The sequence below is a fragment of the Austrofundulus limnaeus genome, unplaced genomic scaffold (assembly GCF_001266775.1).
Source record: "Austrofundulus limnaeus strain Quisiro unplaced genomic scaffold, Austrofundulus_limnaeus-1.0 Scaffold413, whole genome shotgun sequence".
Lineage (NCBI taxonomy): Eukaryota > Metazoa > Chordata > Actinopteri > Cyprinodontiformes > Rivulidae > Austrofundulus > Austrofundulus limnaeus.
Genome location: NW_013952815.1, coordinates 289591 through 304860, shown reverse-complemented (window position 1 = coordinate 304860; position 15270 = coordinate 289591). Strand labels below are relative to the sequence as shown.

The 15270-nt window shown below is 41.1% G+C and overlaps 4 protein-coding genes and 1 long non-coding RNA gene across 5 annotated transcripts in view; 3 read left to right on the top strand and 2 right to left on the bottom strand.

The window, feature by feature from the left end:
• Positions 1-2400, top strand: part of LOC106528915 (UDP-glucuronosyltransferase 2A2) — a 21819-nt gene extending 19419 nt beyond the window's left edge. The window contains exons 2-5 of the mRNA XM_014024199.1: positions 668-1003; positions 1118-1266; positions 1369-1500; positions 2170-2400. Coding sequence (XP_013879653.1) covers positions 668-1003; positions 1118-1266; positions 1369-1500; positions 2170-2376 — 824 coding nt within the window. The 3' untranslated portion in view covers positions 2377-2400. The remainder of the gene's footprint in view (positions 1-667; positions 1004-1117; positions 1267-1368; positions 1501-2169) is intronic.
• LOC106528920 (uncharacterized) overlaps positions 1-3085 on the bottom strand; it is a 52677-nt gene extending 49592 nt beyond the window's left edge. The window contains exon 1 of the long non-coding RNA XR_001311561.1: positions 3004-3085. This is a non-coding gene — a long non-coding RNA (uncharacterized LOC106528920). The remainder of the gene's footprint in view (positions 1-3003) is intronic.
• Positions 1-3267, top strand: part of LOC106528914 (uncharacterized) — a gene marked incomplete in the record, with an annotated part of 48012 nt that extends 44745 nt beyond the window's left edge. Inside the window, 1 exon segment of the mRNA XM_014024197.1 lies at positions 2863-3267. Within this exon segment, the coding sequence (XP_013879651.1) occupies positions 2863-3145 (283 nt within the window).
• Positions 3268-3368: 101 nt separating this feature from the next.
• Positions 3369-13095, bottom strand: zgc:152968 (RNA exonuclease 1 homolog; the record flags this gene model as incomplete). The annotated part of the gene is given in 16 exon segments (XM_014024196.1): positions 3369-3713; positions 3915-4035; positions 4452-4590; positions 5482-5597; positions 5690-5794; positions 5886-5959; positions 6145-6258; positions 6405-6542; positions 6627-6698; positions 6777-6888; positions 6956-7099; positions 7178-7518; positions 7660-7906; positions 8952-9050; positions 9126-10531; positions 12938-13095. Coding segments are annotated over 16 exon segments (3471 nt in total). The 3' UTR covers positions 3369-3624.
• A 221-nt stretch (positions 13096-13316) lies between these two features.
• Positions 13317-15217, top strand: LOC106528917 (DNA polymerase iota). The gene is made up of 5 exons (XM_014024202.1): positions 13317-13566; positions 13649-13756; positions 13845-14009; positions 14531-14677; positions 14868-15217. Exons 1-5 carry the CDS (start codon positions 13464-13466, stop codon positions 15152-15154), a joined length of 810 nt encoding a protein of 269 aa, XP_013879656.1. The 5' UTR covers positions 13317-13463; the 3' UTR covers positions 15155-15217.
• Positions 15218-15270: the final 53 nt, after the last annotated feature.

The following is a 15270-nucleotide window of genomic DNA, read 5'->3' as shown; positions in this document are numbered from 1 at the left end:
TTTTTAAACTGTTTTTAAAATTCAGTCCCTCAAACTGACAGCAGGACTAACTTGGATGCTTTTCTTTTTCTCTTTGATGATTTTCTCTATAAGTTAACGACAAATGTGTGAAAGAAATAGACTGATAACTTTGCAGTTATTACCTTTTACCTTTCTAACTGCTCTCCTGTTGTGTCATACAGTACACAGAATACCGAGTCAGAGTTCACAAAGTTAATAAGTATCTTTGCCGGTACAGCTATTAAAATACGCTGCAGACACATTTTCAGCAGACAAACAGCCACCATGGAGCCTCGTGTCTCTGTCTGCGTCCTGCTGGTTCTTTGTTTATCGGGGAGTGTGACTGGAGGAAAGATTYTGGTGTGGTATACAGAGGCCAGCCACTGGATCAACATGAAGACGGTCCTGGAGACACTGGTGGACAGAGGGCACCAGGTGACGGTCCTGGTCCCGAGTGCDTCATTGTTCATGAACAGCAGCGAACCCTCTCGCTTTCAGTACGAACCCTTCGAGGTCTCCATTTCACTGGAGGCTGTAGAGGAGTCTATAGATAGGTTTATTCACTTTTCCATGTATGAAATAGATTATTTGAACTAYTTTCAGATGTACATGAAATATATGGATATCATGAGGCTTGACTTRCAGGATTCTCTCAAGATGTTAGAAGGTGTGGTGAAATCAGAAACCATCATGAAGAAGCTGAAGGAAGGAAACTATGATTTGCTCCTGGCTGATCCMATCTACCCTGGGAGTGAATTAACTGCGGACATTCTGGGGATTCCTCTGGTGTACTCTTTGCGTTTCTCCTTAGCTCATAACTGGGAAAGACTGTGTGGTCAGCTTCCTGCTCCCCCCTCCTTTGTCCCTGGTGCAATGAGCAAACTAACAGATAAGATGGACTTCTCAGAAAGACTGTGGAACTTYCTCTTCTATGCTCTGCAGGACATTGTTACAGAAAACGTTTGGTGGAGCCAGGTAGATAAACTTTATTCAGATGTAAAAGGTAAGCAACTCAACAGAAATCAAACAGCATCCATTACTGACCACATTAAGGCTTTTTCCCCTTATTGTCTTTGTTATTGAAGTTTTAGCATTTYTCACTTGTTAATTGAAACAGGAACACCCACCAGTGGTTGTGAGTTGATGGGTAAGGCAGAAATCTGGCTGATGAGAACCTACTGGGATTTTGAATTTCCTCGTCCATTCCTTCCCAACTTTAAATTTGTWGGTGGAATCCACTGCAGACCTGCTAAACCTTTACCAAAGGTGGGCCAATCAAAATCTCATTACAGCCGTTAAAATGCTGAGCTAAGGAGAATAATGATCGATTGCTGGCTCTCCTAAGTTGTGATATTAAAATTCTTGCAGAAAATGGAAGACTTTGTGCAGAGTTCTGGAGATGCTGGTGTTGTGATCTTCACTTTGGGATCCATGATCAAAAACGTCACCACAGAGAAGGCAAACTTGATAGCATCAGCTTTGGCTCAGATTCCACAAAAGGTCAGAAAAATCCTAAAAACCTCATGTCAGTCAGATTTATTTCTAAAATACAGCATTTATTTGATACAGATTAAGTGCAGTGTTAATCTAGTTTTTGTGTTATGTTAGGTAACTTTTTACAGTTTGTACAAAGCAGTCAAACTAATATGTAACACGGTTTCCTATTTTTATTAGCTGAATTATTTTCTGATGAAGCATTTCATACTCTTTAGTCTGAGGCAGCTGAGCTGTTCAGAAATCCATCTGAGACAGAGATCGACTTCTCCAGACAATGAATCAGGGTCCTCAAACTTGATTCCAAACCCTAATCTGTGCATGACTGAAAAGAAATGCAAGTTCTTTTATAAAATATTACATATTTTCTTTTCAGCAGAGCATGTTAAAATTGTGTTAGAAAATGGTTTTGTGGTCCACTTTATTTACAGGATTCTGTTTAATCCAAGTTTGGATCTTGACAGTTGTTTATGCCGTATTGTCTGTGTGATCACAATGATGAAGATGATTCATTTAATTTATTAAATTGTTTATATTTAGTTTGTTAGCAAAAACTCTAAATTTGAACAAAGCTGATAACAACCTCTGTATTAACACTTTAATTTGTGTAGAAAATATACTGAYGAGCAAGATTGTCATGACCTTGGTTTAAATCTATTTAATAATAATTTGTAGGTACTGTGGCGATACAGTGGAGAAAAACCAAAACTTCTGGGTTCCAACACCAAAATTTACAAATGGATCCCTCAGAATGACCTGCTGGGTGAGCAGAGTTCAGCTTCCAACACATTTACAAACATCTTGTTGAACAGATTCAATAAACAGCAGGATAAATCCTTTCTACTAGTTGTGAAAATGTATATTACTTTTATTGTGAAATGACAACCGGAAGGCTAAAACTGTACTCTTATACTAACTCTTGCTCGCATCAGGTCACCCGAAAACCAGAGCTTTTATCACTCACGGTGGAACAAATGGGATTTATGAGGCCATCTACCACGGTGTTCCCATGGTGGGAATCCCCATGTTTGCAGACCAGCCAGACAACATGGTGCACATGAAGGCCAAAGGAGCTGCAATTATTCTGAACCTGAACTTCATGACAACTGAGGAACTCCGAGACGCAATCAAAACCGTGATCAACAACAAATCGTAAGTTCCTGAGCCAGTCTGAAAACGTTATTATTCACGAAGAGCTAAACAGAACACACAACTGTTACAATGGTGAAAAGCTGTAAAATGATGCAATGACAATGCACCTGTTTGTGTAAAATGTTAAACGTTTCTCTTTACCCGATTTTCATCTAGGTATAATCCCAAAAACAAATGTGCATATTTATTTCTCTAATTTTATTTATTTTTTTACAGCTACAAAGAAAACGCTGTGAGRCTGTCCAGAATCCACCACGACAGACCCATGAGTCCTCTGGATGAGGCAGTTTTCTGGATYGAGTTCACCATGAGACACAAAGGAGCAAAGCACCTGAGAGTCCAGGCCCACGAGCTCACCTGGTACCAGTATCACAGCCTGGATGTCCTGAGCTTCCTCCTCACTGTAGTTCTGCTTCTCATCTTCATCTTCATCAAGACCTGCAGCTTCTGTTTCCAGAGGTGCTGCGGCAGAAAAAAGACAAAGAGGAAGGCTGAATAATAGACTAAAATATTTATTCTAAAGAGCCAATAGGTGAATTTAAAAAATATAACCTGGCACGAGCACTTGACATCCTTCAAATAAGTTAGGTTTGCTGACGAGTCACCTTTTTTTTGTTTCATTTGCTGACAGGTGTTCATTTGCATATCTGCACCTGAGGTCTATTTAGCATTAAAAAAACTGTATTTTAATTGGCCAGTGATGACAAACAAGACACACCCACTCAGATTTGATTATGCATTTATTTGGGAACTATTTGTAGCAATCCAAGTTTTAGGGTCATCCCAAAATTTCATACAGACATGGAAACCAAACTTTAAATCATATTTTTACTAACAGAAAATATTTTGGGATAATTAAATTATGTAAATAAACCAACAAATAAACAGCCTTCCATGCCGTATATATAAGAGCATCACATTAATATAATATTCATGTGCACAACATTTTTTTTCATATATTAAGTGCATGGGAATTTTTCATTTTTTTAGCTTCCCATCTTCTTTCAGCCTCCACAGCATGAGCTCCATGCAGGCAGCTGCATCTTCTGCAGTGTCGTGGCCACAAACTGAGAAAAACAGCAATACATGACTTTTAACAAATGAATGCAAAGTAAAAGGTCAGCACACTCAGCAATATTAGAATGTAAGAAACCACTCCAATTTTATTATAATTATGGTTTATATTAGAAGTTTAAGCTGCGAGAGCTGTGTTGTAATTTATGATTGTTTGGGATTACAAAACCAACGCTTCTTTGATGGTGACCCACCACTCTCCTGGATAATCCTCCTGAGGTGTTCGGCTGTGAGGCTGTTCAGGCTCAGTTTGTTAGGTGGACCTAGACGGTGGGGGAAGACCACTGATGTGTCCACCACCATCCCATGAAGCAGCTACAGTGAAGAGGAACAGGTCAAACCTCAAAACACATCAATGTACTTATAGTCCCAGTGTTGGTTTACTTTTATTCCAGGTGGGGCAACAGGTCATAAAACTAATGTACTTTCATTAGATGAAAAAAAAATAAAGTTAATAAAGCCATCTTTTGCTTTTATTTCACACTCTCGTCTTACATCATCCATCCACAGGTTGCTGTACATTTGTTTGGTACACATTTGCTCAAACTGACTCTTTAATGTCTCTAAGGTTATTTTGTTGAGGCAAAAAGGTGTTCAGAGCTYGACAAGGGACAGTGTTTAGAACTGATTTGATCTTACAAATTTGTATGTAGTCCGACAGCAACTTACAGGTATAAAATCTCGTGTGAAAAAAAAAAAAAAATCAACAATGAGAAGTTTGTTGCAGTCACCTTCAGTAAACAGAGGTCTGTTTCCAGCTCATGTCCAATAAGAATGGTGTCAGCACTGATGAAGCTCAACAAGGTCTGTTGGACCTCACTGAGAGGGGTGTGATTACCTTTCAGATCCACCTCGCTGACGCCTGAAAACCTACACAAGTTTTACACAAGGATTAACAGAGAGAGTAGCAGCAGGGATATCAGGAAACAAAAACAGTCAAATAAGGAGAATAAAATAAAATAAATCATTAAGCCCAGAAAAAAAAAACATTAATGTGTAGTGGCATTTTGCTATAATGAGTATGCTTTGAAAACTGAGAAGTTTGTTTCTCTATTTTACATTCTAACAAAATAGTCTTGATGAAATGTAATTTGTGCACTTTTAGCTACTTGAAAAGCACAGGCAAACTTTAACTTTTATAACAAAAAAAAATACAAGCCATCCCTTTATGAACTCTGATTTTATCCAAATATTTTCACTCAGTACCAGTGTATAAATACATGTATGAATGAGGGAATGACTGTTGTGTGAAGTGCTTTGGAGTCCGTAGGGACTTGATAAAGTGCTATACATGTTCATGCATAGTAAGGCAGATGTCTGTAGGGGGGAAAAAAAGGGTTTTATCCAGAAAGACATAATTTAACAAATACTTGTGTTTGTTTCTCAATGACCAGAAAGTAGCACTTACTCTAAAATTCAGTCTGTGAAAGTAATGTGCTTCCAACTCAGAAAACTGAAGCAGTTATATTAGAAGTTCTATGCATTTGCTCTAATTAAATTAAATTAACTTTATGATAATAAAAGATTAAAGTAAAACTGGGTCAGGTACATATAATAGTATCCATCAGCCTCGTTCTTTGTGCACACCTTAATGCTAAATTAGATCTTTTGTCAAAGTTAATCATTTTCATTTTATTCCTCCATAACTAGAGATTGAGCCAATTAATCCAGGTTAGCTGCTGGCACTGTTCACAGGTAGCAGAAGACACCGGCCAACATCTCAACCCACAAATCTGCCATGGGATTTGATTTATCCGTTACCTGGTGTTGTAGTCKATCACCTCATTATCAGGTCTGACGAAGGTGTCATAGACAATCTGAAGGTTAGAGTTGATCACCGTCACTCTGGACAGCTCCAGACCTTGGAGAGTGTAACACTGAAGACATTCACACAACATACACTGTTGATTAAATGATTAAAGAATTCTCTGTAGTTGTGTTTCTTTTAGTTTAAAAAAACAGATTTTACCATTTCACAATCCAAGGAGTAAACCCTGGGACAGCTTGTGTCTGAGGAACATCTTGAGCTTGTAGAAACAAACCCATCCAGGCTGAGGGAATCGTGGACGTGCAACTGATAAAAGGTAAAAAGAGTTTTTAAAAAACATATGTTTTGGTAAATTTAATGGATACCGTCATTTCTCTCATTCTTAAACCATGTCCACCTTAAACACTTGACATCCAGGAGCTCCCATGATTCCCTGACAGCAACTGTAGCGGGTCTCCACTCCACCTGGCACTGAAAGTTTCAAAACATTGTCCACGTTCAACTAATGTATAAACCTCTGTTCAAATAGAACATTATTTTCTCAGTGTTTACAAGTATTACAGCACAAAACTACCACATTTAAATAAATTAAGAAAACCAGTTTAAGCATTTTTTAATAAACTGGGCATCTGCGCAGTGAGGCAGATAGTGCCGACCTCTGTTTGTCACTCCTTTCCCATAATGGTAGTTGCACTCCTCTTTGCGGACGTGTTTGCCTGTATGACTCACAGAGTATGTGGCTCCACATCGACAGCAGATCCTCTTAAGGGCTTTTAGGAAAAAAAAGGCTCATTATTACCAGAGAGAAACGGGGTGAAACGTTTCTACATAAAATGCCTGTTTCATRCGCCCTCTAGTGGATAAACATGAGAACAGCAGGTATTATAGCCTGAGCGGCTGCCATCTTTTTACTTACGGTCTGCACTCATTCTCTTATCCGCAAAAAGAACAGCAGAACCAGGTTTTTCTGGATGCTGGGCAGGGTAGTTGTTCTCGGTCATCTTTTCATCAGTCAAAACATAATCTTTTAAACTTTCATACAAAGCCAAATCATCTGATGAAAAGGAAAAAAAAACACTAGTCAGATGTATAAAATGTAGACTTGATAAAATGTATTTAAAAAGAAACTACTTTTCACCATTTTGTTTCAGTCTTTTCTTGTTAAATGGGATGTTTCCTTTTGGCCTTTGACTCTGGACGTTTGTTTCACCTGTACCAGAAAGAGTGAATATGTTGACTTCATTTTAGCTTCTTAAGTTTTATAAAGATTTTGGGGGGTTTTCCTCACTTTTAGCAGCAACATTTTGACTCCTCAGCCTCTTAAGTGCATTCACTGCAACGCTCATATATTTAAGTTTGTTCACGCTGCGGTTGTACACACTTTTCTCCTCAGCCAGGGCCTACCGATAAGATGTCAGTAATCAGGTTTGTCAGTGAAGAGGACATTTAGAAACATAACGTGCTCACCTTCGCAAAAGCATCGTTGACGTTGGACGTGGTTTTGAGAAACTCCTCGGTRAACTTGTTTACGTAACACTGACGAACATCATGGGGAACTTTGTCCTTCGCAGCCTCAGAAGACTGCTTCAGCTTTCGCTTACCAGGCTTTGGCTGAAAGATTTAAATTATTTTTAATAGATTTTAAAAAAAAGACCAATTTATACCAGACCCGCAACAGTTTGCTTGTACCTTAACAGCTGTCTGGACAGGAGCTTGAGAAGTTGTGGGAGCAGCTGTTGTGTGTAAAGTCGATGCAAAAGCAGGGTTGAGTGTAGGCCTTCTTGCAGGAGCTGTAATGAGCACAGGTGCTGCTGAACGATATTTTGGCAGGGCTGTAACCACAGGTGGAGGGTTGGGCTGTCTGACTGGGATGGGACTCGGATGCACTTGAGTCACCGGATTTAGCACTGATGTAACTGGGCAGGAGGTGGAGGCGACAGACAGAGGGAAGTTACCCTGTGGGAGGATCAAGTGCAAGTTGTTGCCTACTTCAATGACTGCAGTTCCCACAGGGATGTAGTTCAAATAAGCTGTGGATGAAGCAAAAAAAATGTATGCAGGTAAAATACATCCAGGCAAAACTGCAACCATACATCAAAAGAAGAGAATAACGCAGATCGAATACATTAAGACTGCAAATTATTTTACACCAAATCATAAATGGTGCTTACCAYTCTGTAATGGATCCGGTTGAAGGTTTACAGGACCTGGAGCAGAAGGTGCACTTTGTGTCTCTGGCTTCTTCTGACTTGCAGAGGAAACAAAAGCCTGACCAGCTTTAACTGAAGTAGTCAGCATGGAGGCCCTCTGGTGTACCTGCTGGATCTTAGAAGGGACAAAAGGCCAAGAACCAAATCCTGCTGCTGGCTCCTGAAGAGGCACCAGCACTTGGGGCTGAGGTCTTCTTTTAGCAAGTGGCTGTTGAATGGATAATAAATCCAAATCAAAATATTTTAAAAAGGGATCCATGATTAGTTGTAACATTAGACTTTATTTGACTTAGATATATTTTAACTGTAACATAAAGACTGTAAAAATACTGTAGGATGTTTAGTTTTTATAACTTTTAAAATAAAAGTTTAAAAATATATTACACGGACGGGGCAATTTTATTTACACACAAAGCATTCTGGGTAAACAATGACATGGATAGGTCATCGGTGCGAGGCTGCTAGCGAGCTATATCCACTCTGAAGGTTAATCTTGGACAATATCTGATGATCGACTCTTTTAAATGAAACCAGAGAGCGTTGACAGAGTGGAGAAGGTAGAAATGACTCAGCCTGGAACTGAAAATATGGATGGAGGACAACAGAGCTGCTTCATGGAAAAAGAACCACAGCTTAGCCTTTAGCCCCGATGCTATCACCATAAATGTATTAGCTCTACACATTCTCCTCTCATCACTGAGGTCCTCCATCCACATGACAGAGAGGGGAACACAAAAATGACTCAGCTGCAACTGAAAATATGGATGGAGGACCTCAGTTTAGCTTGGTCGTCGCGCTAGCACTGAGCCAATACATATAAGGCAATATAGCGTCGGCGCTAGCTTGAAGGCTAACAGGCTAAGCTGAGGTTCTTCTTCCATGAAGCAGCTCTGTTGTCCTCCATCCATATTTTCAGTTACAGGCTGAGTCATTTCTACCTTCTCCTCTCTGTCAACGCTCTCTGGTTTCATTTAAAAGAGTCAATCAGATATTCTCTAAGATTAACCTTCAGGGTGGATATCCATGTCATCATTTACCCAGAATGCTTTGTGTGTAAATAAAATGGCTCCATCTGTGTTAAAATATATTTTAAAAAATTTACAAAACTACACAGCCTACAGTATTTTTTAAGTCTATTTATTTTACAGTTAAAATATTCGTTTATCAACTAAAGTCTAATGTTACAACTAATCGTGGATCCCTTTAAAGATAAAAAAAAAGGAGTAGTGATGTCAAATAAATGTAGCTTATACCTCTAGATTTGTGGCTTCATGAGCCACTCTCTTCTTCCCGGGCAAAGCTTGGAGGGCAGTGTTGACCTCTGGCTTCATAGCATCCACATCAGGACCAGCCTAAAATGTTTTTTGTTTTTAAACTGAGTGAACACATCTCTACTGCGGAACAAACTGCATCCATAGCGTACTTACAGAAACACCAGGGTGCTCCTCATTTCTGTTTTCCTCATGTTTTGCTTCCATGAAGATCCTGTAGCATTCCTCCATTGGATCACTGTCAGAGAGCTCCATGTCTGCACAGTCGAGTTCTTCCCCGTTTTCCTCTTCGTCCTCATCACAGCTGGAGTCGATTATTATCACGGACACTTTTTCTGTCTCCGGAAACTGCTCTGTGGCTTTAGATGATTCAGCTCTGCTGTGTGAGTTTACGGATGATGAAACCTTCTGAAATGAAACCTGACGTGCTTCTGCTTGCTCCTGAATCAAAGTACATTTCCTTTGCACCTTCCCTTGTGTTTTGCTTAACATTTTCTGACTGTTTTGCACAACAGATGACTCGGAACCGCTTTGAACCTGGTCTAGAGCTGGCTGCTCTACCAAGGTGTATTGCTTAGTTGGCTGTTTTGTAGGTGGACTATTTGCAGCTAGCGGTWTATAAAGACGAGAATTACTGGGTGGCTGCAGAGAATTTATTTTCTCAACACTACTGGCTGATTCAAGATGACTGTTGTGGCGTTGTTTGTCTGATTTGATAGGAAAATTTGTGTTTTTGGAAGTTTTCACTCCTGTTTTAGCAAAATGAAAATGAGCATTCTGACACTCAACTTCAAATTCTTTTAAACATCCAGCTAAATCAACTTCAGAGTCTTTGCTGTCATCACAAGTGGGCGAGTCTCGATTGTTTTCAGCTGCACAAGGGTCATACGTTTTATTCATGTTGTCCTTTAAGGAAGGTGAAACAGCAACACTAACCACCTCGCTCAGTGGTGGAGAATTAAGTGTAGCAGCCTCAGTTTTCACCTCCTTTGCTTCTCGTTTCTGGACCTGAGAGGATTTAACTGAAACAGATTTCTGGCATGGACCACTTGCTTTCTCCGGTGACAAAGAAATATCAATAACCAGGACGCAGTCTTTAGTAGACTCATTGAGGGCATCTGGAGATGGTGATCGGGACATTTGGGCTTGATGAGTGGACGGCTTCTTCTGATCAAAACGCGCACAACTCGATCTCGTCGCTTCTCGATTTTTCCCTTTGTGCTCTTTGCCCGGTGAGCTGTAGGAGCGCAAGGCAGCGGAGAAGTTGGACAAGGGGTCGTACTCTAAATCGGTCCTTGGTTTCGAGTTGTCTACCACGTACTTCCTCGCTTGCACACTGGTTTTACGATCTTTGCTCAGAGGCAGCCCACTGGTTTCACACTTTGAGACGGGGGCGTCGCCTCTGCTGTCAGCCTGTTCAGTCTGGTAGCTCGACAGGCGCCTCTGCTCCTGCTCCACCTCGTGCCTCACGGTTTCAATCTCTTTGTTGATTCTCTCCAGCTCATAAAGGCACTCGTCTGTGGACTCATCCTTCACCGGTGTTCTACGTTGTCTGCCATTACCTGTTAAAAGCATAACATTAAATAGGGCTTAGAATTACTGACAAGGTTGCAGCGGGTTATTTGTGACCCATCACATCGAAATGAGGATTACACCAAATATAGAGTTTTGATTRAAACGTTTGCAAAAAGTGCATTTTGTAAAAGCAGAATGAATAAATGCCTTATCTATCAATACATCATTTGAATGAACTGTCTGAAATATAACCATAAAACAAAAATTTTAAGCACCTTTTTGAGCAGTAGCAAAAAAAGAAAAAACTGCAAAAACGCCTTAAAATTTTGAGATTTTCCCTGTGACCTAGATTTTTTTTCCTCTCCCATTCCAGCTGGGAAATCTCAGTATCCATCCATCCATTTTCTTCCGTCTATCCRGAGTCGGGTCGCGGGGGCAGCGGCTTCAGAAGGGAGGCCCAGACCTCCCTCTCCCCAGCCACTTCTACCAGCTCCTCCAGGGGAACTCCAAGGCGTTCCCAGGCCAGCCGAGAGACATAGTCCCTCCAGCGTGTCCTGGGTCTTCCTCGGGGCCTCCTCCCAGTGGGACGTGTCCGGAACACCTCACCAGGGAGGCGTCCAGGAGGCATCCTTACCAGATGCCCGAGCCACCTCAACTGGCTCCTCTCGACGTGGAGGAGCAGCGGCTCTACTCTGAGTCCCTCCCGGATGACCGAGCTTCTCACCCTATCTCTAAGGGAGAGCCCAGCCACCCTGCGGAGGAAACCCATTTTGGCCGCTTGTATCCGGGACCTCGTTCTTTCGGTCATGACCCAAAGCTCATAACCATAGATGAGGGTAGGAACATAGATCAACCGGTAAATCGAGAGCTTCGCTTTCTGACTCAGCTCTCTCTTCACCACGACGGACCGGTACAGCGCCCGCTTTATAGCAGACGCTGCGCCAATCCGCCTGTCGATCTCCCGCTCCCCTCTTCCCCCATTYGTGAACAAGATCCCCAGATACTTAAACTCCTCCACTTGAGGCAGGACGACCCCGCTGACCCGGAGAAGGCACTCTGCCCTTTTCCAGCTCAAGACCATGGCCTCGGATTTGGAGGCGCTGAGCCTCATCCCAGCCACTTCGCACTCGGCCGCGAGCCGCTCCAGCGAGAGCTGCAGATCACTTTCCGATGAAGCCAACAGGACCACATCATCCGCAAAAAGCAGAGATGCTATCCTAAGGCCACCAAAACGGATCCCCTCAACACCTCGGCTGCTCCTAGAAATTCTGTCCATGAAAGTWATGAACAGAATCGGTGACAAAGGGCAGCCTTGGCGGAGTCCAACTCTCACCGGAAACGAGCCCGACTAACTGCCGGCAATGCGAACCAGACTCTGACACCGGTCGTACAAGGACCTGACAGCCCATATCAAGTGGCCCGGTACCCCATACTCCCGGAGAACCCCCCACAAGGCCCCCCTTGGGACACGGTCGAACGCCTTCTCTAAGTCCACAAAACACATGTAGACCGGTTGGGCGAACTCCCATGCACCCTCCAGGACCCTGCTGAGGGTGTAGAGCTGGTCCAGTGTTCCACRACCAGGAHGAAAACCACACTGCTMTTCCTGAATCCGAGGTTCGACTATCCGACGGACCCTCCTCACCAGGAAATCTCAATATTCAAATAATATTTGAAGTTTCCTCTTTATAATGAAATCAAAAATTCCTCAATAAAATTACATAAAATTTGGATTCAGACAAAATATTATTGTATTTTGTAACCAACGAGAAAAATTAAGTCATATCTCTAGATCCACTCATGGTGTCAGAATGATCCAGGTATTAAAATGTAGCTTTTAAAGCCAGAAATCTGAAAATGTGATTAGGTCATTTTGACTTAATCCTCATTTCGATATGATGGGTCACATTTAAAAAAAAGACAGCAACATGTTCGTACTTGAAACAAGGCAAACAGCAAAGGCCAAAYCTTAAAACCCATATTTTAGTTCTCAGTTAATATAAAATTCACTCACAAACTATTTTATATGACAAATGCAAACAATTCAGCATGTTTATCAGACCATTTTAACTAAAAACACTTAAATGCAGGCATCTAAAYACTTTTACTTTGTGCAAGGTTTTGATTGTGGCCTTTTAAACCAAATGAGCAAAATAAAAGCAAAATAAAAATTCAAAAAGTTTTTAAATTGATTTAAGGCAATATACTTAATTTTATGTGCCCTTATTTGCCAATTTTCATAGACTGTCGTGGAGATGAGCCTTTTATTCCAAAACTAAATCCCTATATAAAATTATTTAAAAAAAATAAATAAAAGAAAGACTTCCCTATGACTGGCCTTCATATTCTCTATTAAACGTCATAAAATGTGATTTAAACAGGACACACAACTTGAGCTAGCATTAAACTCTCTAAGCTAACACACACACCTGACGTGATTTAACGTCACTGACCTGTTAAGTCCACGACGGACGACGATTTAAACAAGCCACCAAACGTATTCCACGATTCTGTGACATGTTTGTACAAACAGTGAGGCCGCTCACAAAGCCCTCGTTGTACGAAAGGACAGCTTATGTGAGCAAAAAGACCGGACGAAGGAAACATTGGCAGAGACGATGTTCAAAGGCCTTGATTGACCGCTGTCCCTGAAACTTGAGGTCGACGTCAGCCCAGTTTATATAGCTTTTGTCAGGGTCGCGAGACGATCGATAAACAATTGTTTATTTTATTATTTTTAATGTATWTTGTTTATAAAACAAAATAATTTTATAGAAATTCATTTTAATTCTCGAATATTGTTTTTAACACATCTGGTGTTTATTTTTTATTTTTTATTTTTTTTGAGTGAGCGTCTCGCAGTAACTCCTCCCTGTCGGTAGGTGGCGCTGCTGATCTGTGGCGCAAACGTGATGCRAAACTTCCAGTAAACAAAAACAGTGGCGTTTCGTGTAAACTCAGTAACTTTGACGTTTTAAAATGAATAGTAGCGAAAATGAGATGGAAGAGGACGAAATCGATTGGAATGACTCGTTCGTGGATTCAACAGCACTTTGCTCCGCCATGTCTGCAGCTGCTTCTGGTAAATCTGGAACTGGACGCTGCTGATTTTTAGTTGTCATTTTAGCTTTGGACTGGCATGTCATTTTTGTTTTTATAAACAGGCCCATCATCAGGACCTGCACACAGAGTCATTCTTCATTTTGACCTGGACTGCTTCTATGCACAGGTGGAAATGATAAGAAATCCAGCTCTGAGGAATGTCCCTTTAGGTAAACTGACAGAAGATCATGAAAAAGAAACATTGTTGTGTTTATTTACTTTTTAATTAGGGTCCAACATGTTTCGATGTATCACCAGGTATTCAGCAGAAATACATCGTAGTCACCTCTAATTATGTGGCAAGGGAGCGGGGCATCACAAAGCTGATGTCTGTTACTCATGCAAAAGAGAAATGCCCTGAGCTGGTGCTGGTTAAAGGAGAAGACCTGACACACTACAGAGAAATGTCCTATAAAGTCACAGGTACAGCAGGGAACCAGATGCTACTGATTATTTAGAGAAAGCAAGAAAATTAAACCTTAAAGGGGGAGTATTGTGTTTTTTTTAACCACAATAAGTACCTTCAGTTGTTCTGAAATAGCTATATATTTAAAAAATAAAATTGACTTTCACATCCAAAGGCCTTAAAATTGTCCTCTGTCTCTTGCTCGGCTGCACACTGAGCTACAGGGAGGAGCTTTGTACAAATAAGTCGTGCTTTGTACTAGCATAGGTAGCTCCACGTGGCTACCACAGGGGATTCAAAGATTTCTCTAACATTCACATGAGTCAAAGCAACCTAGTTTTTGATGAGGAAATTATTTATAACATGATATAAAGCTCAAAACCCCCCTTTAAAGTGTCAAAGCAAGACAAAATTCCAAAATATGCCTACTTACAAGAATAAAACCTTGTTGTTTTGACAAGGTTTTAACTAAATGACTCATTCATGCTGTCTAATATACTTGCTCACCTTGCCTTACCTTTTCCTGCCCACCTTCCAGAGCTGCTGATGTCCTATTGTCCGCTGGTRGAGAGGCTCGGATTTGATGAAAACTTCATGGATGTCACAGAGATGGTGGAGCGAAGGCTTGCGCAGACGACAGATCCTGACAGCTTTTCATTCAAAGGAAACGTCTACAATCATTTCAGTAAGTCCGATCTCTGCTTCTTGTTCGTAGCCGGCACATCTGGCTCACTRAAACTGAAAAACGACTCAAAATATTTGCATGGCGCTTTCAGTTTCACATTACCAGTTTAACTCTAGATCCTGTTTCAGGTTGTTKTTTTKTTTKTTTTGTTTTGTTTTTTTTATATCTACACTTTTGATTTCCTGTTCAGGTGCAGAGGTTAACGCCAGTGACCACCCGAGGCTGGCTTTAGGTTCACACGTTGCAGCGGAGCTGAGAGAAGCTATCCACGGCAAACTTGGCCTGACCGGTTGTGCTGGCGTCGCTGCCAACAAGCTGCTGGCCAAGCTTGTTTCAGGCRCCTTCAAACCAAATCAGCAAACCGTTTTACTTCAGGAGAACATCGACGACATGATGGGCAGCTTGAGTGGCCTCCGGAAAGTACCTGGTACACAGGCTGATGAATCAGCAACCGATGTTCTCATTTATAGGCTTTAAACAAGTCTATTCTGCCCCTGCGTGATTTTATCACTGATTTTAGTTACTTTTAAAAGAGTTTAAAAGTTGAAGTTGAATTTTTTATTTTTTTATGTTTGTAGCACTGAGATTTTTTC